A 27,980-nucleotide genomic window follows, 5' to 3' on the forward strand; every position below is an offset into this window, starting at 1 on the left:
TAGTCCAGGGGGTCCCCAAACTACAGCCCGTGGGCCAGATGCAGCCCACCAGCATCCAAAATCCGGCTCACGGGAAGTCTCAAGTAAAAATAAAAAAAACTTAAAAATGGTCTTTTCTAATCCATTTTCTACCGCTTGTTACTCTCTCCTAGTTGCTCAGGCAAATCATATAGTCTAAAAATACATTTTCCCATACAGCCCGGGCCCCCCGGCCAAATTTTTTGGGGACCCCTGACTTGGTCCCAACAAATGTACTCTACATCAAGAAACTGAACATGAATTTGATTCAAGCCTGATCAGGTGAAAAGAGTGCAGACAAAAACAAGTTAATGCTGAAACACCTTTATTGTGCCCAATCTGAACATACTCCACAACTTTAAGCAGACCACAATGAGGTAGACTTTCAAAACTCTAAAAAGCAGCTGGCTTACGGGACAATAAGCTCAGCATGATCAACCCAATGAAAACAAAAAAACAAAAACATTCTTTGGCACACAGCTTATGCAATCACGTCCAAATGGAACAGGAAGGCAAAGAAGGTTCAGTAAGTTGGGATGTTTTACTGGGTCTACTCAGGGTCTAGTGGACTATTCAATCAGCCAAGCGGAACAGGAACCAAGCAGCTGACGTGTGCGTGTTCCCCCGGCCGATGCACAAATGTGATTAAAACCAATGCCACCTCTCCACTAGTGCAAATTAAAAAAGTGCAAAAAAAAAGAAAAAAAAAGCAATACGACAAAGATCCATCAGTAGAAAGCTAATGGATCAGTGAGCAGTATCCAGCACTGTTGAAACCTTTAATAGAAACTGCAACAAAGCAACCTAGCTTGCAACTTTGTGCCTGTCAAGTTTGAAATCTGGCAAGGCAATTAAAAAAAAAAAAGTCATATTTTATCCTAAACATCCACCAGGTAGAATTCAAATCCAAGTTCAAATTGTTCATGTTATGACTTAAAACCGCTGCGTGTACAAATGAGTAAAAAACTGCGTAAAAGTCTGAAATGCGACTGGTTAAATGAAGCCCAACCTTCAACTCCCAAAGTAAGAAACGCCAGTTGGCTCGCACTGGAAAAAAAAAGAAGGGCCAACCGGGGGAAGGGGAAGAGGAAAAAGTAAAAAGTTAAAGGCACTGTATGGCGTCTGCCAATGAACGGCATGAGACTTGTGTGATCGCTCTTCACTATGCAACACAAAAAAAAAAAAAAAAAAAAAAAAAGGCATTTTCATCCGCTCCCTAACCTTTGAGCTGAGCCTCATGTGCGTCTTTGCTGGCGAGGTCAGAGAAAATGCCGTAAAGTGAACGCGCCCTCGTCTCTCCCGACAAGGTGACGGTGCATAGTGCCAACTGTGAACAGCAGAAATGGAGCAAGTGCAAAAAAGTGAACATTTCCTACAGTGATACATCCCAGTGCCTGGTGGAGTGCCCCGCCCCTCACGCCGAGGGGCGGCCGGCACGTGCGCTCCTTGGTTGCTCGGCAGCCTCGCCCGAGGGGGACTCTCTCGCCCGTCTGTGGCGCCTAGCTGGAATCTCGGTTCTTCTGGTTGCGCATGAGAGGGCGGTGGTTGCTGAGGATGTCCATGGAGTGCTGCCAGTGCCAGCAGGAGCGGCAGTAATACTTGAAGCAGGCCTGCGCACACACACGGCAAACATCATACACTGCAAAAACTGACATCTAAGTAAGATACTTCTTCTCACTAAGCAGATTTTATGTTAGTGTTTTACTTGTTTTAAGGGTTTTGGTCCTAAATCAGGAGTGTCCAAACTTTTTCCACTGAGGGCCGCACACGGAAAAATTAAAGCATGTGGGGGCCATTTTGATATTTTTCATTTTCAAACCATAACAAAATATATGGATATTTTATTTATTTTACCTTTAGGGGTCCCGGGGACCATAAAGGGTCTCAGTCATTAAAATGTTAAAAATAAGTCAAGATTATTATTTTTTTAAATTATTTAACGCTTACAATAAATCCCTATATCAACTTCAAATTGATATAAAGTAATACAAATTAAAAAAAATGTTTTATGGCTTTTCTGTCAAAAACTTAGTTTTTTTTATAGTAAAACTGAAATATGCAGTATTTACTAATTAGAGCCCTAAAAGATCAATAATGCAGGACACCATTGATTTTAATTATTTCATATTTTTGGGTAATCACAGTGAAAAGATAAATAAAAAAATCACTAAATATAATTGGGATCCAAAAGGTGCCCCACTCATTAAAGGCCTACTGAAACCCACTACTACCGACCACGCAGTCTGATAGTTTATATATCAATGATGAAATCTTAACATTATAACACATGCCAATACGGCCGGGTTAACTTATAAAGTGACATTTTAAATTTGCCGCTAAACTTCCGGTTCGAAACGCCTCTGAGGATGACGTATGCGCGTGACGTAGACCGGCGAACACGGGTATGCCTTCCACATTGAAGCCAATACGAAAAAGCTCTGTTTTCATTTCATAATTCCACAGTATTCTGGACATCTGTGTTCGTGAATCTGTTTCAATCATGTTCATTGCATTATGGAGAAGGAAGCTGAGCAAGCAAAGAAGAAAGTTGTCGGTGCGAAATGGACGTATTTTTCGAACGTAGTCAGCCACAACAGTACACAGCCGGCGCTTCTTTGTTTACATTCCCGAAAGATGCAGTCAAGATGGAAGAACTCGGATAACAGAGACTCTAACCAGGAGGACATTTGACTTGGATACACAGACGCCTGTAGAGAACTGGGACAACACAGACTCTTACCAGGATTACTTTGATTTGGATGACAAAGACGCAGACGTGCTACTGTGAGTATGCAGCTTTGGCTTTTTTTTGCGTATGTACGTAACTTTTTAAAAATATATAAGCTTTATGAACCTTGGGTTAGGTGAACGGTCTTTTGGGCTGAGTGATTGTGTGTGTTGATCATGTGTTTGAATTGTATTGGCGTGTTCTATGGAGCTAGGAGCTAGCATAACACGTACCGTACCTACGTACGCGTCACGTACGTAACTTTTTAAAAATATATAAGCTTTATGAACCTTGGGTTAGGTCAGACCTGGGCATTCTACGGCCCGCGGGCCGCATCCGGCCCTTTGTGCGTCCCTGTCCGGCCCGCGTGAGGCCAATTATAAATTACAAAATAAATTTTAAAAAGTATCTGTGTCGAGTGTGCAATACAACGGTGCTGCTTTTGTTTTGAAAATCGTTATTTGTATTACTTCCGTGTGGACGTATGCGTGTGCGTGATTGTGAGTGAATGTGAACAGCTGCAATCATTAATTACAAAATAAAGTTGAAAAAACATCTATGTCGTGCGCGCAATACAACTGTGCTGCTTTTATTTTGAAAATTATTATTTATGGGCGTGTGTCAGTGTGTAACCTGCGAGTGAAGGTGCACATGCAGCGACAAGTGATGCACGGTTTACACCCGAGACGCTAAAAAGAGAAAAGTTGATGAAGAATGGCGTGTTTCCAACAAGACAAGGACTGCCATGCAACGTTCCCTCTAAGGTGCGTGCCTGCGCAATTGCGCACTGCTCAAGCGTCTGCTGCGCGCAGCAAATATATGCCGCGCACCAAATCAAATCCCATCTGAATTCTAAACAAAATAAACATATTTATTCTATGTAATTTTGCAATGCAACTTTGAGTGACAGTGACAACAAGCGGCCCTAACGGTGTTCGTCAACACCGTTCAATTGAACACTGTTCAATTATTGTAACGTCCAACGAGATGCTTCGAGGCCAGGAATTATATCGATCACTTTATTGAGCAAAACTGTTTATATTCGGCCATAACCACACCAAAAACATAAGTAAAACACTTCTATCTCGAAAAACTAGTCATTTTCTGCCGTACAAACCAGGCCAAGACCAACTTGTCATCTGTCACCAACACGCATAGCACTAAACCACTGGTGCGTTTATGGCCACACAAAAAGTCGGACAACTCAAACATCACACAAAGTTACACTATGACTCCTCAGTCATACGTGTGCTTATTTTACTGTCATTTATTATTAATGTTAATTTATTTATATTAGTCATGGAATGCTGTTACATGCACTATGTTGAAGTATTACTATTATTATTAATTATTATTATTATTTATCTTACGGTATATATCAAAAATAATATTGAGCAAAATTTAATTGAAATATTGTCGATGTGGCCCTCCAGCAGTGCTCGGGTTGCTCATGCGGCCCCCGGTAAAAATTGCCCACCCCTGGGTTAGGTGAACGGTCTTTTGGGCTGAGTGATTGTGTGTGTTGATCAGGTGTTTGAATTGTATTGGCGTGTTCTATGGAGCTAGGAGCTAGCAGAGGAGCTAGGAGCTAACATAAACACGCAGGTGTTATTATGCAGGATTAATTTGTGGCATATTAAATATAAGCCTGGTTGTGTTGTGGCTAATAGAGTATATATATGTCTTGTGTTTATTTACTGTTGTAGTCATTCCCAGCTGAATATCAGGTACCGTGAGTATGCAGCCTTGGCTGCTAAACATTCGATAACTTGACCGTATGTGCGCGTCACGTACGTAACTTTTTAAGAATATATAAGCTTTATGAACCTTGGGTTAGGTAGTCATTCCCAGCTGAATATCAGGTCACCCCCGGCTCTCACAGCATCTTCCCTATCTGAATAGCTTCAACTCCCCACTAGTCCTTCACTTGCACTTTACTCATCCACAAATCTTTCATCCTCGCTCAAATTAATGGGGAAATTGTCGCTTTCTCGGTCCGAATCTCTCTCACTTCATGCGGCCATCATTGTAAACAATAGGGAACTTTGCGTATATGTTCAACTGACTACGTCACGCTACTTCCGGTAGGTGCAAGCCTTTTTTTAATCAGATACCAAAAGTTGCAATCTTTATCGTCGTTCTGTACTAAATCCTTTCAGCAAAAATATGGCAATATCGCGAAATGATCAAGTATGACATAGAATAGATCTGCTATCCCCGTTTAAATAAAAAAAAAAAATTTCAGTAGGCCTTTAAGTGATACATTTCTATTAAGTGTTGAAAGTAAAAGAAAAACCTAAGTTACGAGATCAACTTCAGATATATGTCGATTTTATGCTGGAACTATTATTGTTTGTTTTATGCGATTTTGTCAAAGAAAACTTGGATGTTTTTATATGGCTACTACACAATATATGCAATATTTACCACATAAAACATTTTAAAGTGAAATATTTGAAGTAATTGGAGCACTGAAAATAATTCATTATAACATGGATTTTTTGTCATTTTTTTTGAGCAATGGCAAAAAAATAAAAAGACAAAAGAAAAAACAGCCTGCATGGCAGCTTTTGTGTCAACATTGCAACTTTTTCTCGTTAGATTTCACCTCATTCCACTTTTTTTAGTGTTCTTTTTTATTTTTACAATAGTATTTCCAGAATGTGTGGCGGGCCGGTAAACAATTAGCAGCCCGCACTTTGGACACCCCTGTCCTAAATGATCTCAGTAAGATATTACAGCTTGTTGCTGAGATTAGATGACCTATATTGAGTAAAATATGCTTGAAACTAGAATATCAACTGTTGCAAAGCTGTGTCATCAACACTCAAGTATAAAACTACTTTTTTAAAGTAATAATTTCTTGAAAAAAAAATCATGACTTTGGCACAATTGTGTCTCATATTAAAACAGATGACGGCCAAATGGACTTTGCAGTTTTTTCAATGAAACAATAGAAAATACATACTCCTATAGTAGTACAGTTATTAGTGAGAATATACTTTAAGGTATTTTTGGGTTCATAGAGGTTAGCTAATTTTACTTGTTTTGGAAAGTCTTGACAAGCCAAATTTTCTTGTTCTTTTGGCAGATAATTTTGCTTAGTTCAAATAAAATACCCCTCATTTTTGTATTTTTTTCCCCTTGTTTTTGAACACTGGCTTTTTGCAGTGCATGTATTAACTGTACATGTACCATTGTATTCATGGTGAGTTATAATATTTACACTACATTATTCTCCTTTATTATATACAATGTTTGATCAAAAAAGTCAGTAGTACACAAAAAATAATCACTTTTTTACCCTCAAGTCATCCTTTTTCCATGGATTTATTCTGAGTTTGTAAACCTAACCAATCAAAATGATTGAGCAATGATCATATACTAATACCACTTATGGTATTGACACCATTTTATAGATAGAGCCACCCTTTCACGTGTTTGCCAACAGTTCTATTATCCTCCAACTCTTAATTTCCTGGCAACAACTGCTTACTTTCTCCTGTAAACTTCTTCCATTTGCACTTCAACTTTACTTGGCACTTATTTCAAATTAGCTTAGCTATTATTAGCATGTCCACCCCTGGCTTGCCATGTGTAACATGTTTAGCCTTGTCCTCCGGTGATAATGCTACGTAGATTGTAATAAATGCACTTTATTTGCAGTAATGGAGGAGATTAGTTTAGGGGAGCACCTCCATGCTTGTCAGCCGGGGAACTAAAAATAAATAGTCAGCCAGAGGGGATCGGCAATAATCGGCAATGGTTGGTGTGATCGGCCATTGCCGATCCTCTGACAAATCGTTTGACACTGATCAATCGGCACATCCCTCATCAAAATGTCAGAAGTCTTTGTGACGGAGCACTACATGATACTGTAGCAAACTTTAGTGCTGGTGCAGATTTAGTTTGGAGTTTAACTAAGCGGTCTAACCCACCTACTAATATATATTTTTCTTTTGAATCCAAAATGTTAAGAGCACGTCTGTTTAGCGAGGGTAACTTTCACATTTGAATTGATACGGTACAAAGTCCTAGTACTACTCACAGTACCCATTTGCTGTACTTTGTGTTCATGTGTAAATGCTAATTCAGCAAGTTTTATTTAACAGTCAGGTGGTAAGGGACGGCGTGGCGAAGTTGGTAGAGTGGCCGTGCCAGCAATCGGAAGGTTGCTGGTTACTGGGGTTCAATCCCCACCTTCTACCATCCTAGTCACGTCCGTTGTGTCCTTGGGCAAGACACTTCACCCTTGCACCTGATGGCTGCTGGTTAGCGCCTTGCATGGCAGCTCCCGCCATCAGTGTGTGAATGTGGAAATACTGTCAAAGCGCTTTGAGTACCTTGAAGGTAGAAAAGCGCTATACAAGTATAACCCATAATAACTTATGTCCAGTTACATTTCACACTTAAGTCTCATTTGCAAGTATTATAGTCAAGACATAAGTGTATTGACAGTCTTTATTAAGCTGAATGTAGTCTTGTAATGTTTATACTGCAAGTATTGTAACTTATTACTCGGAATGGGTACCAAAACCTGGCTTCATAATACGAACATTTATACTTTAGCATTAAATGCTAATCAGCAGCATGTCTATGGAAAATCCAGTGTAAATTAGCATAGAGTTAATGTATTGTGTAAAGTAGAGCGTTTTCTATCATGTTTTCTTTGTTAGAATGGAAAATGCAAACATCAAGCGGTAGTCAAGTGTTTGAGCAAGCAGAGTCTCCAACAGAGCGTGACATCACAGGTAACAAAAAGGTATCAAAATATGGCAGTTTTATTTGACATTTTTTGTAGTACAGACATAATTTGGTCGGCGCTTATAAAAGTACTGACCTATGTCATTTTAATTATGCATTATCAAAGCAGAAACTGTTCAAGCGGAAAGAAGAGTAACAGTATGCCAGACTGCACTCACCTGGTCTCTGCAGAAGAAAGGCCCAGGTTGGCGGAGGCAAACTTGACACATGGAGTCTTCCAGGTAAGGATCAATCTGGACCTGAAGGGAGAGGCAAATAGTGTTTTGTGTTTGTCAAATTCCTTGTGTTAAACATACTTGGTCAAAGCAGATTTTGATGAGCCTTCCACAAAAGCAAACAAAAGTACCTTTTTTGTAAACTTTGGTGTTTTGATCTCCACAAAGGCTGCACACACAGCCTTCAGGTAACTGCGCTGATTGTTAAAAGTCACACGTCCAGAGCCTGTACAACAACATATGGTTCAAGTCTTGGACTGAACATACATTCTTGTACTTTACATCACACAGAGCAGGGTTTGATCAGGGCGCAGGGCCAGGGCAAAATAAGCCACCGCACCTTAAAAATGGAGGGTCTTTTACGTGGGCAAAAAATGAAATTAATAAAATTGTACGAATGTAAATATGTAGCCTATTGAGCGATGCACCGAAAATTCGGCCACTGAAACGACTTAACACAAGATGTTAGTAAGTGAGACGCACGCGATTGGAGCCGAGACAGCAGGTCTGCGATGCGGACTTACTAACTACTTTAACACCTACAAAATGTGCGGTGTGCAATTGTTAAGGAGAGAAATTGAGATACGACTGATATGCTGACTGCTTGGTTCAACTTCCCATAAATATTAGTGGTCAAATATGTACTTTTGTTTAGATTCCATTAACTAAATGTCTGAGGGTTCTCATTCATCCAGGGCATTGTCATCTCAGGATAGTCAATTGATCGCAACTGGACTGCTTGGACAAGACAAACCAAGCAGTCCAGTTGACTAAATAGGTGCTTAAAAAGTAGAATACTTTTGTACATAATCCGCTACTTGCAGTATGCCACAGCTGACAACTTTCTCATTCAATGTGGAAGCGTCAGTGCATTAAAGGGAATCTTTTTGGATTTGGACAAGAACACACTTTTTTAGGATTCTAAAGATATAAAAATGCCTGCAAGATGCGGCTAATGGCGCCATAGTAGCCTTCAAACAACTTCAAAGGCTTTCATCAGCGTTTATTTACACAATGCAAGTACAGTATAATTATACATACATAATGTAGTACCACATTCATAATATGTCATGTGTACAATATTTACTGTATTTGTAACTTTACACATTTCCAGAACTTTTTTCCTCAGCGCATTTATTTCCGTTTCCGCCCTTCTTGCAATAAATGTTTTCTACTTCCGGAAACATGCGTGTGTGTTCTAAATCATAGCAGATTTGGTAAAAGACGAAGATGACTATTTTTGGACAAATGAGGATTCACAACCCTATCTTTTTTTAACCTCAATATAGAGGATGAACTAGAAGCTAGTACAAAGAGGGTGAAACGCTGGAGCAGACAGAAGCAGAGTGTAAGGACCGGCGTGACTTGACGTAAATGTGGAACTTTGAGTCAAGCTATGCAGAAAAATTGTGTGCTTACCCAAAGTCAACTTTTTAAAAAAAATGGACAATGTCCATCAAGTGAGTCATAATATTGACCATGATCATGTCACTTATTACACTGTCGAGCAAGCTGTGGCATGATACTGAAATACAGTATGATTGTTCATGTTTTTCCAGTCTGTACAGATTGGTGTCTTATTGCACCGCGTTGTGCATTACAAACTCAAAAGTCATTCAGCTGCTGACTGAAGCTAGTTTATGGCTAATGCTATGTGTTAGAGCCAACACTGAACTGTGTCTTGCATTCCAACAATGGTGCCCAACAGCTTTATTATACAGGTTCTGGAACAAAGTATTGGCAGTTTTTGAATACATTTTTAAAGTGACTTCAAGGCAGAAGGGATTGCCACCCCATTAGCTGCATTGCTAGCCACCTAAAACGAGATTACAAATTAAATGCAAAAAAACCCAAACATGTCTTGTTTTTATAAGAGTCGTGAACAGGCAAAATTAAAAAAAAAAAAAGTGTAGTTCCTCTTTAAATAGTGTTTAAATTTAGCGTCTATAATCCCCCATGGAAATCAATAGAGTGAGTCGTTACACTGCAGCAAAACAATCATGGCTTTGTCCCGCCCATCGTCAAGCATCTCTGGAAGTGAGTGTCGGCCCACCCTTGCGCAAAGACTACCCCACTTCCTGTCAACCTGTTTTATGGCAGTTATGTTCTTGCACGCTGCCACCATGGTTATATTTTTAAGCAATCTTTATTTAAACAATAAGACATTACATACAAAAATATTTAATAGTATTTTTCAAAAACGTTAAGATCCATATAGAAACCCAAAAGATCTGCTCAGCTAAATAAAATCTTTACTACTTGACATCAAATGCATACATTTACAACACTGCCAATTGAAAAGTCTACTTTGTAATCATGCAGAGATTTAAGTAAAGTGCCTCAACTAAAAATAAAGGAACATATAATAAAAAAATTGACTCGTGACAGAGAGATTGAAATTGTGGCGATACTGATTTTTTTAATCAACCCCTTGAGTAATTTCATATAGAATTATCGTCATACAGTACTTTTCATATAAAATATTCAATTACAGCAATGCAGTTGTAAAAAAAGAGAAAGTGACGTAATTCTTGCGCATGCATGAACCGATCGTGTAGTGACACAGGATTCTGCATGATTATCTGAGGCTGAATCCTTTTGGATTGACGCAAAATTTAGAAATCTTGTAATATAAACCATTGCCAAAGCATTTTTCTATTTTCATTCTGTAGTTCAGAGTTGATATGGATAGTCTTATAATCCTTTGTGTGACGTTTCCTTTGTAAAATCTAGCATCTTTGTATTGATTTATCGGTTATAGGAGACTGTACTGGTTAAAGAGTAGATGAAAATTAGCTTTCTCTACAAAAGACCAGTAGCTGCTTCTGGTATAGTCTGTTACATTGTACAAAAAGTAACAATTGAAAATTAGAAAAACATTATATAATACTTTGTTTTTAAATGTGTACAAGATTGTTTTAGCCTTTTTTTTTTTGATACATGCACCATTGCTGATTATGTCATATGGACATGCGCCCACCCCCACAAGGCTGGGGGAAACCCTACACGTGTTTTTTCCTAAAAGAAAGGTTACAAAAGGTTGAGGGAAAAAGTTGTGAATTGTGGAATGTAAGACAAGCCATCAGACTTCATAAAAATTAAGATGTAGGCTCTTATTTATGCTATTTAACTTTGTAAGATGTTTAACTACCTCGATTTAGTTGTTTCACCAGGAGGCAAAAAAAACCAAAACCTACTGTTCACTAAGCTGCAATCACTTCAACGAAAATACACTTGAAATTAGGTTGCTAGAAAGCTGCAAGTCACTATAGGAAGAAAGGGATCAATATCTTAAGGACTTTAAATGTACTTGTCTCATTTCCTATTATGTTGAAACAATCAAAAAAGATTGTAACTTAGTTTCTGGGTCAACAGTGTCATGGCAATTAAGTCATTGTTTACTTTCATAAGAGGAAAGTAAAACCTTTCCTGGTGCATTAAAACATCCCACATCGGGGAACCTTTGACCCGAGCGACATTAAGAACCATCACAGCAACAATGTTAAAAAAACTATTTAGGTCATAATGCGCTTTTTATGCTCGAACTACGAAAATATAAAATTCTACTTCATCAAAATGAATTCACTTCAGTCAGCCTTCAAACCAATTGGCTGCAATAAAGGAGGGATTACTGTAGATTTAAAAAGCATTACAAGTGGATTATGTTTAACCTATTAAATTGTATCGTTCAACTTATAATTAATGTTGAAGCTGCAACAATAATTTTAGCTGCTACTTCTGCCAACAAAGCGATAAACTACGGTAGTCATGTGACGTCTAAAGCTGTTCCAACACCATGGCCAATAAGGAAGAAAAAGTTCTTACCTATGGGATATTTGTGTTTGTCTGTGTCAATCCCTGCATACATGACTCCTCCAAACAGATCGTTCATAATGCTGGCAAGTGCTTCAGCGTTAAGCATGCCATGCAGGGCGCCCACAAACACCGTTTTGCTGGGGTCCAAACGCTGGGCGGGGCAGCGCACATAGTTGCTGTCAGAAATCACCCAGGGAATAACCTGCACCTGAAAATACAGAACAGGTCTTAAAGGACATTTCAGCCAGGTTTAGTTAAGCCAAAATACAAAATCACATGATTTTATCTAATAAGATGCCAGGCATGTTTTTACAAAGCTGAGCAGTTTGAATGATTTTGTCCAATTAGAGCGAGCAGTTAAATGATCACAAATCAATGTCTGAAAAATAAAAAATGTTCCCTGAATTTTAAGATTAATGATGGGCCACATTTTATCAACTGTTTAACAGCTCAAAATTATATTATTCAAACAAGGCCTATTACATAGCATAGTACAATTTGTGTCTTAGAGATAACTCCTCTAGACTAGATTTTTAAATGCAGTACAGTAACAGTAAAACTGGTAGACACTAAATTCTTAAATTGAGCTCTCTTAATCATTACTTTGGGGGGAAAAATAAGAGCACAGTCATGAATTAGGTTGCACTGTGTGCATTAGCTTTACATCTGTCCTTTTGCTTGCAGACCTCAGGTTACGGGCGGTGGGCGGCGCGATGCCCATCAGCATCTGCACTGTCATGGCAGCGGAGTTGTATGATTCCACAAACATCTGTTCTAGCCATGCTACTTTTGCGATGCTTTTATGCCTTACTCTCCAATTTGTCTTGTTCTTTTGCCATCTAAATTTGGGTAGTATATTATTGTTCATGACATCAATTTTATTGGGATACTAGTTCCATGTCACTTTTGTTTGCGTTTTACTTGTTTATCGTGGCACTTCTTTCTAGTTCTATTTTTCTTTTGCATTGTAGTGGTGTTTTTCTATGTGAACTTGAAAATCTTTAGGCCTTTATTCAAAACAGTCACCTTTGCGCCTTCCTCTGTCATAACTAGAGGTCCGATAATGGCTTTTTTACCGATATCCGATATTGTCCAACTCTTAATTACTGATACCGATATCAACCTATACCGATATATACAGTCGTGGAATTAAGACAATATTATGCCTAATTTTGTTGTGATGCCCCGCTGGATGCATTAAACAATGTAACAAGGTTTTCCAAAATAAATCAACTCAAGTTATGTAAAGAAATGCCAACATGGCACTGCCATATTTATTATTGAAGTCAAAGTGCATTATTTATTTTTTTTAAATGCCTCAAAACAATAACAGTGCAATACTTTTTCATAACATGGTCACTACTGCCTAGTTTCTCTTGTTATATACTTATTTTACTGTTTTCTTTTATTCTCATTGTCGCTTTTTATTTTTATTCTTATTGTAATATTTTTATATTCTGTTTCCTTTTATACCCCCATTATTTACTTTTTAAATTTGATCTCAATTCTGTACACTGTGCTGGAATTTAAATTTTCCTGAGGGAACTCTCCTGAAGGAATCAAAAGTACTATCTATCTATCTATCTATCCAAACAGCTTGGAATTTGGGACATGCTCTCCCTGAGAAAGACTGAGGAGGTTGGGGGGGCGGGTTGTTATTATTGTAGCGTACCAGAAGAGTTAGTACTGCAAGGGATTCTGGGTATTTGTTCTGTTACGGTGCGGATGTTCTCCCGAAATGTGTTTGTCATTCTGGTTTGGTGTGGGTTCACAGTGTGTCGCATATTTGTAACAGTGTTAAACTTGTTTATACGGCCACCCTCAGCGTGACCTGTATGGCTGTTGAACAAGTATGCCTTGCATTAATTCATGATGACAACAGCCGGTAGATATGTGACTCGGACAGCACATGCAAAGGAAATGCCTTTAAGGTTTATTGGCACTCTGTACCTCCCCCTACATCAGTGTACACAGCTGCGTTTTAAAACGTCATACATTTTACTTTTAGAAACCGATACCGATTAAGAAACCAATACAGATAATTTCCGATATTACATTTTAAAGCATTTATCGGCAGCCCGATATCGGACATCCCTAGTCATAATAGTGTTTAACATGACGCGCATAGTTTTAGCCTACCGTTAAATTATTTTGAAAGACAAGACTGATGGATTTTTTAAAATACATTCTTGAACGTAAAAAGTCCGCTTACAGCGGAGCCAATAGGAGCTGTACTATTCCGCCCATAAAATCTGATGACCATTCAAATACCGCCAACAATACTCCATTTACATTTTGTGACTTAAGTATTGGCGATATAAGCACCAACAGATACTATAGCGGCAACAAAATCACCTCTGTCTCCCTATGCAAGTTTAATTTTGACCATTAATCATGCATCTCACAAGGACATGAGATTGAGTTGGTAATCCGACAAGTTGGGACACTGACAGCCAATTTAGGACCTGGAACTGGCGAGAACGACACGAGAAGCGCTTGTTCCCCCACCACGTTTCTTCGCGAGGATTATGAGACATTCTTCACCTAAATGGGAATATATGAACATACCAGCAGTTGCCATTCTAATGACAGCAGACCGTATACAGTAAGTGATGTTTTATTAGGTTTGTTGGCTCTCAAAGTCCGCAGTGAGTAATCAATGATAAAGAAAAAAGCAAAGGTGATTTTTTAAAATTAATGCGCCACGTACACTTCAAATTATAAAAATACGTAAATATTAAATGTATTATAAATGTGCCTGTTACTACATTACATATATACTTTCATAATATATATTAAACCCTAATGGTGTTTGGATGTTTTTAGGGGCTCTATAGTAAGCAGACTTTTGATCCAATTTATTTAGTAGGATTTAAATAAATAAAAAACACCCGTCACGTCTTTCATGATTGTGAACAAAAGGCAAAATTCCACAAAAAGGACAGTTCCCCTTTAATACTATTGTATTGTTTGATAAAATATCTATAAGTTCATTACTTCTCAAAAAGACTGTTGGTTAAAACTGTGTTTTCGGGGCCCCAGCAAGGATTGATGTGATTTAATTGATTTCAATGGGGAAGGCTGATTGGTATTTTCAGTTACAAGTAAACTAATAAATAAATTCAAACCAAACTACTAAAAAAAAATATTACCTAATGTAAAGTTGTGCCTTGGCAGAGGTCTCAGAAGAACCCCTATCACAATGTTCAACACTGCAAGTTTTTTCTGCCATTACAGTTAAGTTATTCTAAAATATATTTGCCTTGTCACATCATCCAGCCCCCCCATCCACATTGTCAAAATCTCCCCAAACTTGCCCCATTCATTTGTGCTACACGTCAATTTTTATGTTGCAGGCCTGGTCCGATAAATGTTGCTTGGTGACATATTGACCTACGAATTATTGCCATTTTTATGAGACCAAATTAACCATTGATGTAATACATAATGCATGTATCCTTTTAAATGCAGTAAACTTATTTCTTGTGTATTTTAACAATGTAATTGGAATGAAAATGTTTAAATCTCCAAGGTAAATAAAACTTTTTTAGCAAGAATTTGCACTTGAATAAAAATTACAACCAAAAGCAATAAAATATCTTGAGGCGATTGGGTGGCTTCAAATATACACAACCATAATAAAAAATAAAATTGCTAATTATTGACAAAGTTGCAATTCAATATTGAATATTAGAGTTGTATATTATGCAACGACAAGTTAAGACCTTAAACAGAAGTGCAAAATAATAAACACTACGGTTTAAACCTAGTGTGTGTGTGACAATCATTGGTACTTTAACTTTTAACTTTAAAACATATGTATTAACCGGTCAAATGCAAAACAAAATTTAGTTTGGCGGATTTTGAGTGAGCAACACAGACATGACACTTAAAAAAAAAATAAAAAATGCTACTTTCATAAACTATTAAATGACAGCATGTTTTGGCCATTAATTTAACCACACTTTCTGTGAGCACACAGCATTTTGCACAGTTTTGTTTAAATGCGAAGTGAGTGCTAACTGGAGTGGTTGTGTTTCAAGTGGGCACGCAGGTTTGTTGTAGTCACACACATTCGCAAACTGGCTTGTGGTGATAGGCTCCTCTTGTTCCAAAGGTTTAAACTGAAATATACGGTACCCACATTGGTGCGGTGGCATTTGGTTTTGTGATCATTTTGTCCATGTTAGCTGCTACATGCTAACTAGTTGCATTGTGCGATGCTAGCCGGCCAGCGGCCCTGCACAATGAGTCAAAGACTTTGATCAGGACAAGATAATTCACCCTCCTTTTCATTCCGCTATGTTACAAACATGTGAATGCTCTAAAAGTATGCTGGAAAACTTACCGACTTTATTTTTCCTTCATCGTCGATTAATTGACGTATCAAATATTGGCCCAGGCCTAAATGTTTCAATATTCATAAGTATCTATCATTGAAACTGAAATATTTTACTTTCCTGTAATCTTTAAACAGTCACAAGTTGTAATATGTTAGTCAAGTTCCTACTCACATCCTTGCAGCGCATTCTGCGACTAGACATTTTGAAGTAGTATTCCCTGTTATCCTCTGGGTGAAACGGGTCCTGGGAGCAGGCATGAAGCAAGCCTCGCACAGACTTCTCATTTTCAAAAACCAAGTAAACGTAGCCTACGAGGACAAGAGAACACCTTAAGTTGGTTCATACAGTCAGTATTTGGATATAATTTCAAAACACTTTACAATGACACGGCAATGCAAGGTTGCAACGCAATTTCTGCAAAAATTTACATTTCATTAAAAGAGCAAAATGTGAGGCACACTCAGTAAGTTAGTGGAACAAATCCATGTCTGAATAATTTACATTGTAGTATTTATTCCCTTATCCGTGCATACACCCTAATCCATTGCTATACATTACATTATAAAACAGGAAGTGAATAAACTAAATTACAAACAGAGTCAACTTATAAAAACACTTGTTGGCAATTATCTATCAGCAATAGGAAAAGTAAAAAAAAGGTCTGATTAATGAAGCTGCTTCCTCCTTTTCAGACATGTTTTACTGTATAAATCAGGGCTATTCGACTACATAATGAAGTTTCAAGAGCCCAATGGCCGGACATTGAAATGTGGATGTTTCGGATTATATTGGTTATACTCCTTTGAGACTGCGTTTACCTAAATACAAAGAAAACATCGGCTTTCACACTGCACTGTCTATAAATTCAGTATTCTGCCTTCGCTAGTCGTCTCCAGCTAGTTAACAGCATGAAGAAACGGAAGCTAGTGGTTAGAGCGTCAGCCCTGAGATCGGTAGGTTGTGAGTTCAAATCCCGGCCGAGTCATACCAAAGACTATACAAATGGGACCCATTACCTCCCTGCTTGGCACTCAGCATCAAGGGTTGGAATTGGGGGTTGAATCACCAATATGATTCCCGGGCGCAGCACCGCTGCTGCCCACTGCTCCCCTCGCCTCCCAGGGGGTGATCAAGGGGATGGGTCAAATGCAGAGGTCAAATTTCACCACACCTAGTGTGTGTGTGACAATCATTGGTACTTTAACTTTAAGCTCCAGAAGTTTTGTTGATGTTCCTTCGTAAATTAAAAAGTACCACTGATATTCTCACACACACACTAGGTGTGATGAAATTACCCTCTGCATTTGACCCATACACTTGTTCCACCCCCTGGGAGGTGAGGGGAGCAGTGAGCAGCAGCAGTGGCGGCGCTCGGGAATCATTTTTGTGATTTAACCCCCAATTAATTGGTTTGAACTCACGACCTACCAATCTCAGGGCAGGCATTAACCAAAAGGCCACTGAGCAGGTTTATTTCTTTACACTTCCTGTTAGGTTTGTAAGACTGAAAATATAAACTTACAAAAGTATAACATTTATGTACTTTACATAAATAGGTTCAGTGTTAATACATTCATACAACTACCGATGTTTACACAGAAATTAAACAGGAATGTGGCTCAAAACAATAGCATTATCGCCTTCTACTGGGCAAATTTAACGCTACATGTATTAACAAACTTTGATCACCAGTCACTCAGACAAATAATGCAACCACGAATACAAAAGACATTAAAGTCAGAAATTCAATACAAAAATGTAATAGCTTTATGCAAAATATCTGTTTACAAATATTTGACCAAGTTTCGTGATGAAGCTTACAGGTGTGGATTTGTACCGTTGCTGGTCTAACTGTGTCCGCCGCTCAAAAGGTCCTACGGGAAATAATGACTCAAGCACCTCTTGCTAGGGGAAGAAGATTCATACTTTGTCCTGTCGTTAAGTCTGATTTTTACAATTTCGTTAGGTCTGATTTTTACAATTTCCCAGGGTTGAATGAGTTTGTCATCGACCCCCCCCCCCTAATTGTAATGGTTTCATCAAGCCCATTTAAGTGATGTTGGCAGGCCAAATTAAAAAGGTTTAGCGGACCAGTTGAATAGGCCTAGTATTAGTGAAACAATAAAGTTCCTCATTGTAAATTTTTAAGCATGTCTGAAATAAACCACACGGCACATAACCTGTTGATGTATTATTTCAGAAGAGATTATAGATACTTGTAGTCTTGCTAAAACTGTTAGAGCAACTTTAACTATGGATATCAGCTACAACACCAGTGAACAACAAACCATTAGTTACCAGCTTCCACCAACTTGTCAGGATGTTCACGTTAAGATTTGTCTTTTGTGGCAACTTATGCTCACACTAAACTCACCAGCATGCCAGTGTGTCCACCATAGTGCCACCCAGAAACCATGTAGGTAAAAAAAAAAAGCCTACCAGCTCGTCATTACCTTTGGCCACATTACCTTTGGGAGGACAGCGAGGGTGTTTCCCATCCTTACCAGGCCACTCCACTGTCAGAGGACCGTAACCGCTGAATGTGTTTATGAGCCCAGCTGCAACAAGGATAACAATGAGGAAAGCAAGTTATCGTTTGCAAAACAAGTCACTCATTGGACAATATGCTATCAAATGTTACACCACAATCCTACCAGTAGGTTTAATACCCGCATGGCAATTAGTAGTGCAGAAAGTAGTTGAACAGTTTGTGTAAGACACTGAAAATAACTAGGTTGTTGGTTCTTAGATATACTGAGTTGATAATCTTTGTTAGTATTAACTTAAATTGGCATTTTTGTATCGTGTCAGTTTCACAAATTCCCCAGGAAACTTACCAAAATGTCACCATGGAGTTGAGTCTGTTTAGCCGATTGGAGAGCAAGCTTCCGCAGCTAGTGAGTCCATGACGATGACTTGTTTTGTCTTACTGCCGTTTTACAGGCACCGTTTGGAAACAATTAAAAGGTATGTAAATAAACATTTACAGAATCTTACTGTGTAAAAAACTTATTTCGCAACGTATATATCTGAACCCACCCGATGTGGCAAATATGGAAAATATTTTTCAAAAATTTGGTGGGTGCGGCTTATATTCCGGTGCGTGCTATAGTGTCCTAAAATACGGTACTTTTTTTTCTTTTAAAGCCGCGATCAAGACGGCGGCTCTTTCTGGTACAAAACATCCTATGCTCAAGCACATAGAAAAGACAATGCAAAGTCACAAGACCTGCGTTTGGAGTGATTTGTGTTCTCCCGCATCCGTTTCATTATTCCTACACCAAGTTCATTACTGTGGGCCTGCGCGGACAAGAGCTATGATAGACGCCAAAAAAATGAAGTTCTACAAATTTTAACATACATTTGTTAAATAGGTTCTCTTAAACCATTATGCTAATAAGATAGCCAATGGGGGTTTCATGTTTGAAAAACATAACTGAGACATTTGCAAAAAACTATTTAAATCACAGGGTTGGACTAATTAGATTAAACACAACCCCATTTTAATCAATATAATGGTGTTAAGTCAAAAGACAAGAATATATGCACCAAACACATTTTATACCTTTATCATGTTAAACTTTCAAAATATCCAATTTCTCCACACCAAGTCATTTTGTGTTGATGTGGTATTCAAGTTGTAAGGGTTTTGGTTATAAAAAAACCTACATTCTGCCAAATGTTCAGAATACTTTGTCGATGGTAGTCCTGTCTTTTTGTAATCGATTTTCCATTGAACGAGTCAATGTGCTGTTTAGAGTCTTCCATGTTGACTTTAGTTCTGCAACATGTCATTACCAGAACTGCACATTTGTGACAGTGACCCTACACTAAATGAGTTGCTAGAGATGTTTCAGGAATTTTGAGTCAATGTGTTGCAATTTGGCTGATCATACATTTATTTATTTTTATTTTTTAAAAATCAGATTAATCCACAATAATGCAATTATTTTGACATTCCCAGTAAACATAGATTTACCAAACAATGATTAAACTGAGTGGTAATTTGACACCGTCCTATGTGTTTCTCCCCTTGTAAAGCTGCTAGAAATGTTGTTCCTGTAAATGAATAGTCATTCTTTCATTTAAGGCTTGCCCTATCCTGACCAGATCCAGTAGATGTGTGAAATAAGCATGAAAATCAACTAGTGTTTATAGCCTTTTTCAAGTTGAAGCAGGCTAAATTACAACAAAGCTGAACAATTACTTCAATACTTCATATTGTGTGGCAATTTGACAAGCTATTCGCAATGTTACTGCTCATTTGACTAATGACAAATGTCAAAATGCACTACAAACTGGGGTGGAAAATAAAAACTTTGACCGGATATTAGTTTTAGGACCAAGCAGATTTGCATGCAAAAAGTTAGATTGCTCCAAGTGACTTTCAAAAAGCTAATCACTATTTTAAACCTCTACTTTGATAACAGGGTAACCAATGGGTAACAATCTAATTCTCTGAAAAGGCCAATTATTATTTCAGGGGCAACTAACCCTGGTGGTGAAAGCGACAATTACCTTCAGTGATGTCCCAGGGCACACCACCAAGAAAAACCTTGCAGGAGTAGAGTGGATCCTTGTTGTTTCTTGGGGGCAGCTGACCACTCCAGGTGAAAGTAGCTTCATTCACAGCTGAATAAAAGAAATCCAAGACTAAAGTTACCGAGGTTCATCGTCATTAGGTAGCAAAGGAGATCTGGAGACTATGCCATCTGACTATTTTTGAGCTGTCAGTCAATCACAGCACATACAACTATTTTTACACTTACTCCTGTGGACAATTTAGAGTCTCCAAAAAACCGAACATAGTATGCTGACTTCCTTTTATTGTGGTTAATAAATTAAAAAAAAAAAAAAAAGACAAAAACAAACATACCTGCAGCTTGTCTGTGAAGGCGTGCCTCCCTTTCAATACTAAAAGAATCGTCAGATTGGTCAAGCATGTCTGCGCCAGGCCAGGAAGAGCCAGTGCGCCAGCGGCGGGAAAGTGCAGAAGTTGGACTGGCGCTGGATGGTGGGGTCAGAGGAGAGCTGTCCTGGGAGTCCAAGCGGGATCCCAGTCGCAGAAGATCCTTCTGCATGTTTGATCCAAGGTAAGGCAGAGGAGGCGAAATCCGCAAAGTGGACTGAAGTACCAAAAGAAGAAAAAGAACTGATTGACAAGCTAATTGCATTGTATTCTAGTATGTGTAAATCAGATTGGATTGTAGCAAAGCCTTGTAGCCTTGTTCTTTATTACGGTACAAAACTTGACTGTGGAAATACAAGTTCCTCTCACTTTCCTTGGTTGAATGTGCAGTTGTACCTACCAGCATGTCACAGAGGTGGTCGGAACCAGAGCTGAAACCACTCGTCTCAGAGTCTTCGGGGCTGCTGGAGCGCGAGTCCAGAAAGGAGCTGGAGTCCAGGCGGTTAGCTATACGAGCCATGCCAGGGAACTTCTCCAGGAAGTCAGCAGTCATACCCATGGACTCTGTAGGCATGTAGGCTGGCGGCTTTCCAAGGAGGCTACTGAAGGGACTGTTCAGGATGCCCAGCACTGGAAAGAAATGCACCATTTGCCATAAATCAACCAAGGAATAGGAACATTTAACATTAATATGTCAGGATGTCACACTTGAAAATGTCAAAGCTAAAGAGATTTGAAACTTGACAGCATAAAAATTTTTTTCAATGTGCCATTTGGAGCGTTACAGACCGCTATCAGTCAGCAATGCATTTACAGTACATTCAGTTCCACAACCTTATCATGTAAGGGAAGCAGTTACTAAACAGTTCTGCATTTATCCGTTATACAATTAAAAGCACTTTATCGCATTCGACTCAATATATGACCAACACACCCGTGTAAACTAGACATTACTACATATAACAACCATCTATCCAACTGCACTGTTGTGCATGAGGCCTTGCAGGGAAAGCGGGAGGCAGAGATATTCAACTACAGGCCGCATTCAAATGCTCTGTCCCACTTTGTCGGCCCAGTTTAGCCACCTCTAGAGTTATGCTGGGTGGGTTCAGACGAGCAGCGATGCCTTTTCAGCACTACAAGTGGGTCGAACAAATGGGTCATTGTCATGTTAACTCATTTAGAAAGACTAAAAAACACTAACAATTTAATGTTGCATGGCCTGGATCAAACCACTCAAATGTGAGCAACTAGGCGGTAAAGCTGGCAATCTTTGCAAGCAATAGATAAGTTAATTATGATGTAAAGACAGACAATGGCAAATATTGCATTTTGGTGGGTAATAATGAGGCTTTACTGGATTATTTGCCTCGCTAGACTGCGAGCTGAAGCAAAAACTGCCAAATCATCCTGTGGTGGTGCTACAGCACTGACATACACTGGCCTGACTGTCACATTTGTGCTGAATTGTTGACTTATGGAAAAAAAAAAAAAAAAGACCTGACAGCAAACAGTGTCAGGTTTTGGCAAATTATTCCACCAAACAGTAAACAAAGATGGCACTTACTTGAGGGCGAGGTCGTCTGAACATGGGGAAAGGAGAGGGACTCTGTCTCCTGGCTGCTCCAGGGTCTGTCCCAGCCAGACAAACGAAGAGACTGCAGGCCCAGGCCCAGGTCTGTCATGCTTGGCTGGAGCCTGGATGACTGCATCTCCTGGGAGCCGGACATTCTGCCACGGTTGGCGAAGAGCATCCTCCTGCTGCCCACTGCAGCCAGGTCTGACTCTTGACAGTGCACAATCCAGTCCAAGAGAAAAGGAGAAGGTGTTAGTCTAACAAGGAATTCACTCACAGCTACAATACAGACAATTTGTTTTGAACCCTACCCTGGACGAAGGGGTAGCTAACCTGCTGCCTCTGCGCCCATTGAATGTGCCATGCATCTCCATCTGCATGGCTGACCCACCTAGCAGCATGTGACATGACTGCTGATGCACTCACAAAATCCTGATATTGACATCAGCTTCCCCCACCTCTGCTTCCTTGCCGACAACTAAAAACCCTGCCAGCGCTATCGGCTAGTTGGTACCAGCAGGCAGAGGAGGACTGTCAATGTTGCTGCTTACTCTGTCTAGCCTGTTTCCTGAGCCAGCGAGGGAGGGGGAGGCAGCTACAGCAGCATCACACCAGTATCAATGACTCAGCAGGCTTACATATTAAATAAGTGGGATGCATCAAAAACATAGCCGAAAACTTGGACTGCTTTATACTGGTCAGTAAATTGATTTCCAACCCCCCTGTACACACATGCAGCATAGAGTAACAGAGGAGATCCAGCCTGGCTGTGAGGAAGCAGCTGACTGATCAGATGTTAAAGGACAAACCAATGTGCACAAGCTACTCCCTTATCTCTCTGACTGGAAAGCTTCCAAAAACCAGCTACAGCCCTGATTCAGCAACTGCTGAGCTGGGTCTCCCAATTCACATTAGTTTGTCACTTTAAAAAAAAAAAAAAAAAAAAAGAGAAAAAAATCCAAGTCATTTGGTGCCATCAGCAATAACATTCCAAGACAAAAATTGTGCTAATTGAAGAAAACTGCACATCTCCCAAATTGGGTCCCTCCATAAAAAAACAAAACAACCTTGTACTGCAATGCTACAAACTGGTGATGCAGCGTGAATCAGCTGCTGGCACTCATGGCAGGTATTGACATGAATATTTTAATAATTGGCAACTGCAACATTGTGATCTTTATTAAAAAACAATTTAAGATTACTACAGTACAACACCGGTTGTACAGCTTCAAGTGTAAATCTTAAGTCAAAATGTACATGCTGCAAAAGTCTTGCATGTTTGTGATGCGAACCTACAGACTTTAGTAACTTAAGGTGGCTATGGTCTGGATTTGTCATGGCACATCTGATGCGCTCATGACACTGATGCGGCACAGTGGTTGGGAATCACTGCCTTTTCCCTTCCAGTCTGGTATGGACCAAAATCTAAAAAACAAATGATTCTATCATGTTCATATGGTCTGATTTGCATTCAAACTTAAGTTTGTCAAAGGCCTAATCATATGCATAACGTTGCGCCATGATTGGACTGTACATTGAGTATACATGAGCTTCCGCACAACGCAACTTATTCTAGGTTATGTAGGACTTTCTATGGCAAATTGTTCAAAAACAAAAAGACACCAAACAATGAGTAACAAACACTTTTTGAATAAAGTATGTTTATTGTATTTAACTCGTTGCATTATTTTAATTTAGTGATGTATGGTTTTGATGCGGTGGCGTTTACATTTGCCTCACTTTGTGAGGTGGATCAAGACCCAGGTCTCATGCGTTCTCGGTACCGCTGTTTGGTCCTGCACTGTGTTCACTTAAGAATTTGAAATTCAGACTTGTTTGCTTAGAATTGCTCCTTATGATACAGGGGTGGGACCAAACCAATGACTCTTTTGGATATTAAATAATTGGGCAAAAATATGTGCTTATGAATTTGTAACAATGTTCCAAATAGAAATAAGTATAGTTCATTTTAAAAAGGGAACTGCACTTTTCTGGAATTTTGCCAATAATTCACAATCATTATGAAAGACATGATTTATTTTTTTAAATGCATTCTAACTTTTAAACGTAAAGTATGCTTACAGCGGAACCAGTGGATGTTCTCTATTCCACCTATAAAAAAAACAATTCAAAAACCGCCAACTCCGTTTACATTTTGTGATTTGAATATTAACCAAGTATTAGTGACATTACAAACGCTAACACAAAAACTATAGTGGCGCTGAGATCACAAGCCCGTGTACAATTTCGCCATGATAGACTGGCGAGGTGTTTCCTCAGGAAGTTTATTGTAGATCATAAATCATACATCTCACCTGGAGAGAAGAAGTCTGAGAAGTTGGTACACTTTGACAGCTATTTAAATGGCAAGAACGACACGAAAAGACGAGGATTATGAGTCATTCATCTAAATGTGAATATATGACATTCGAGCAGTCAACTTCCCAGTGACAGCCGACATTGCACAGTAAGTGATGTTTTTATGTTTGTTGGCTAACATGAAGTATGCAGTGAGTAATCAGTGATGAAGAGAAAAAGCAAACGCTGTTGATGCGTATGGGAAATTAATGCACCGCGTATGCTTAATGATCAAAATAAGTCATTAATTATAAATTTGCCTGTTACTACATTACATATATACTTACATCATGTATATAAAACCTTGATGGAGGTGTTTTTTTAAGGGCTTTATAGGCGGAATGGAGCGGCTCCCATAGGCTCCATGGCAAGCAGACTTGATCGAAGGTATTCAATATTTACAATGCAAAAAAGAAAACCCCCCAAAAAACATCCATCATCATGTCTGACATGATTGTGAACGATAAAACAGTGCAGTTCCCCTTTAATGGAACAAAACATGAACCTACCCTTATTGTTCGATGCTTTGTGCACCAACTGTAACCACAAAGCCAGACACATAGTTCCACCATAAGTCTTCATAATAAAGTGTCGGTGCTGTTTAGGCTCGGCAGCGTAACTGTTATACTCCTCCATATCAGTAGGTGGCAGCCGGTAGCCAAATGCTTTGTAGATGTCCTGAACACCTCGTGAGAGACGGGGGTTTGTAGTATCTAATGCTTAAACCAAAAATAAACAAAAGGCGAGTGCTCATACGAAAAGGCATTGAAGCTTAGGGAAGGCTACGCAGAATGAAACTAAAACCGAACTGTCTACAAAGTAAACAAAAACTGAATGCTGGACAACAGCAAAGACTTAGAGGAGCAAAGACTGCGTCCACAAAGTACAGCCGAACATGACATGACATTCAACAATGTCCCCACAAAGAAGGATAGCAACAACTTAAGTAGTCTTGATTGCTAAAACAAAGCAGATGCGGGGAATAGCGCTCAAAAGACATGAAACTGCTGCAGGAAAACAAAACAGGAAAAAGTCACCAAAATAGGAGCGCAAGACAAGAACTAAAACCCTACACAGGAAAACAGCAAAAAACTCAAAATAAGTCACGGCGTGATGTGACAGTACACCTACTTTGAGACAAGAGCTGTAGTGATGCATGGTTGGTTATGGTTTAAAGTCATACCCAACAATTGCGACAACGACTTTACTGCTGCAGAGTTTCATTTTTTAATGATTTTTGCTGGTGGTGCGCCTCCGGATTTTTTCAATGAATAAAATGTGCCTTGGCTCAAAAAAGGTTGAAAAACGCTGGTCTATATAGTGTCTCTTCATTCATGCATACAGACAATCCAACTATACTGTTACAATTAAAATGGATTTCAAAAGCAATTTATGAGATAATCAGATTTGTGTTGTCTAGCTGGTTAAATATGTTCTGATTTTTTTATTTAGCCACTACTTTTTAATAGCATTATGTTGAATATATCATGTATCTCAGGTAATTCACACACCACCGAGGCAAAAGATAACTGATGCCCAAATAGGAGGTATTAAAGAGGAACAAAAACTACCCTCTGTTGTAATTTTTATGTAATTGACTATCAATATAGTGTTGTGTACAGCTCTGGTAATGGGTACATTCGCACCCACCTGCACAAATGTACTTCAAAATGTAACAATCAAAATGAATATGACTTCTTTTTTTGTTTAATAGGGCATGCATATATAATATGCATTAGTTTGACCATTTAAAATAAACGATAATAAAAAGGAGATGCTTGGAAATAGCATACAAATTCCCCAAAAACTTGGAAAAACACGATTCAGTGTTACTTTTTGGTGTAACCATCATGAGCGTTCTGTTCAGGTATATTTCTTTTATATTTTGATAAATCATATTTATGTATTACTAAATTTAAATAGGTATTGATCAATCTTTGAGCTGTGTGTGCATTTGATTTCAGTTTGATTTTGACATCTTATTTAGAAATGTAGTTGAAACTTTTACAACCTTGTGTTGCGCTCATGATGGCGTAACCAAACTAGATTTCATTTAATGATGTTATTTTGAATATTTATTCCCTTTTTTACATTTAGTATATTTAAATATTCATTTATAAACATTGAACACATTTCAAATATCAATAAAATGCAATTGCCTTCATCTTATAAGGTAATGTTTAGTTACACCAAGTCATGAGCATAACACTAAGCTTCATCACTTGGACTTGTAATATCTCTAACTCTGGTGGTGTTTTATGCTTTTTCTTTTTGGAACATGTACTATACATATAATACAATAAAGTCCCATATAAAATTATGTACTATACATATAATACAATAAAGCCTCATATCAAATTAGGTTTCTAACAATACTTTAATTTTGCCTTTGAAAGTAACACTCCAATGTCCATTAGTGGAGCTGTACACCGTTGTAATAACTTTGTTGGCTTTATAGACACCGTTTATGTGAGTAAAATAGAGTGCTTATGCAATAATTCATGGAACAAGGCTAAGCTTAGCCTCCCTGGCGAGAAAATGGCCACCCTTGCCCACACAATATTAGTCATGTACCACACAGCAGGTCTGTACCACACAGCAGGTCCGCCTTGCTCTTGGTGTTATTGGGTGTGGTACACACACCGCTCAGGTCCAGGGAGTTGCCCAACATGGTGTTCATCCTACGGAAGATGTCGGCGTTGATGCAGGTCGACAAGGCCGTGGACTCCGCGTCGGGGCTGTCGGGCCTGCGAGGCTCGCTTCTCTGCGCCGACACAATTCTGTCATTAACACCAATGGCGACGACAAACTTGGCAAACACGCAGGCGCCGTGACTACGACGCCCGTGTTTCAATTAGAACGGACACTTTTGTTATGACTCACCAAGGAAAAAGCCATGCCGTGGGGATAGAGTTAGGCCAAAGGAGCGCTAAGAACGACTGAGGACCATAAAAAGTCATACTTATGAAGACCTGCTAATTAGTGTCAATGCAGTGAACGTGCGCTCAGCTAATGAGTCAACTGACCCTCGAGGGCCTCCGTTTCCTTATGTGTTCATCTTCAAAGTTCCCGCCGCGCCGATAAACTCACCTTTTTACCCATTACATCAACAAATCGACGTGTTCTTGGTACTAATTATTATAAAAAGTCACTACATATACCAATACCAATAAAAATGTGGGATTCAGAAGTGTGGGGGACACATACTTGCCAACCTAGAGACCTCCGATTTAGGGAGGGTGGGGGCGTGGTC

The 27,980-nt window shown here is 39.0% G+C and overlaps 1 protein-coding gene across 5 annotated transcripts; it reads right to left on the reverse strand.

The window, feature by feature from the left end:
• Positions 1 to 326: 326 nt before the first annotated feature.
• On the reverse strand, positions 327 to 27,975 carry LOC133639262 (cytoplasmic polyadenylation element-binding protein 1-like). Of its 5 annotated transcripts, XM_062032449.1 has the most exons (13): positions 27,754 to 27,892; positions 27,611 to 27,666; positions 27,302 to 27,491; positions 22,361 to 22,579; positions 21,194 to 21,423; positions 20,761 to 21,010; positions 20,403 to 20,516; positions 18,338 to 18,442; positions 16,056 to 16,192; positions 11,551 to 11,749; positions 7,857 to 7,951; positions 7,669 to 7,749; positions 327 to 1,628 (listed from the first exon to the last, which is right to left on the reverse strand). In XM_062032449.1, exons 2-13 carry the CDS (start codon positions 27,623 to 27,625, stop codon positions 1,518 to 1,520), a joined length of 1,746 nt encoding a protein of 581 aa, XP_061888433.1. In that variant the 5' UTR covers positions 27,626 to 27,666; positions 27,754 to 27,892; the 3' UTR covers positions 327 to 1,517. The 5 variants fall into 5 exon arrangements, with proteins under 5 accessions (XP_061888433.1, XP_061888450.1, XP_061888443.1 ...); XM_062032466.1 differs by lacking the exon at positions 27,754 to 27,892 and having other exon boundaries at positions 27,320 to 27,491; positions 27,611 to 27,749; XM_062032459.1 differs by lacking the exon at positions 27,754 to 27,892 and having other exon boundaries at positions 18,353 to 18,442; positions 27,611 to 27,749.
• Positions 27,976 to 27,980: the final 5 nt, after the last annotated feature.

Source organism: Entelurus aequoreus, linkage group LG02 (genome assembly GCF_033978785.1).
Source record: "Entelurus aequoreus isolate RoL-2023_Sb linkage group LG02, RoL_Eaeq_v1.1, whole genome shotgun sequence".
Lineage (NCBI taxonomy): Eukaryota > Metazoa > Chordata > Actinopteri > Syngnathiformes > Syngnathidae > Entelurus > Entelurus aequoreus.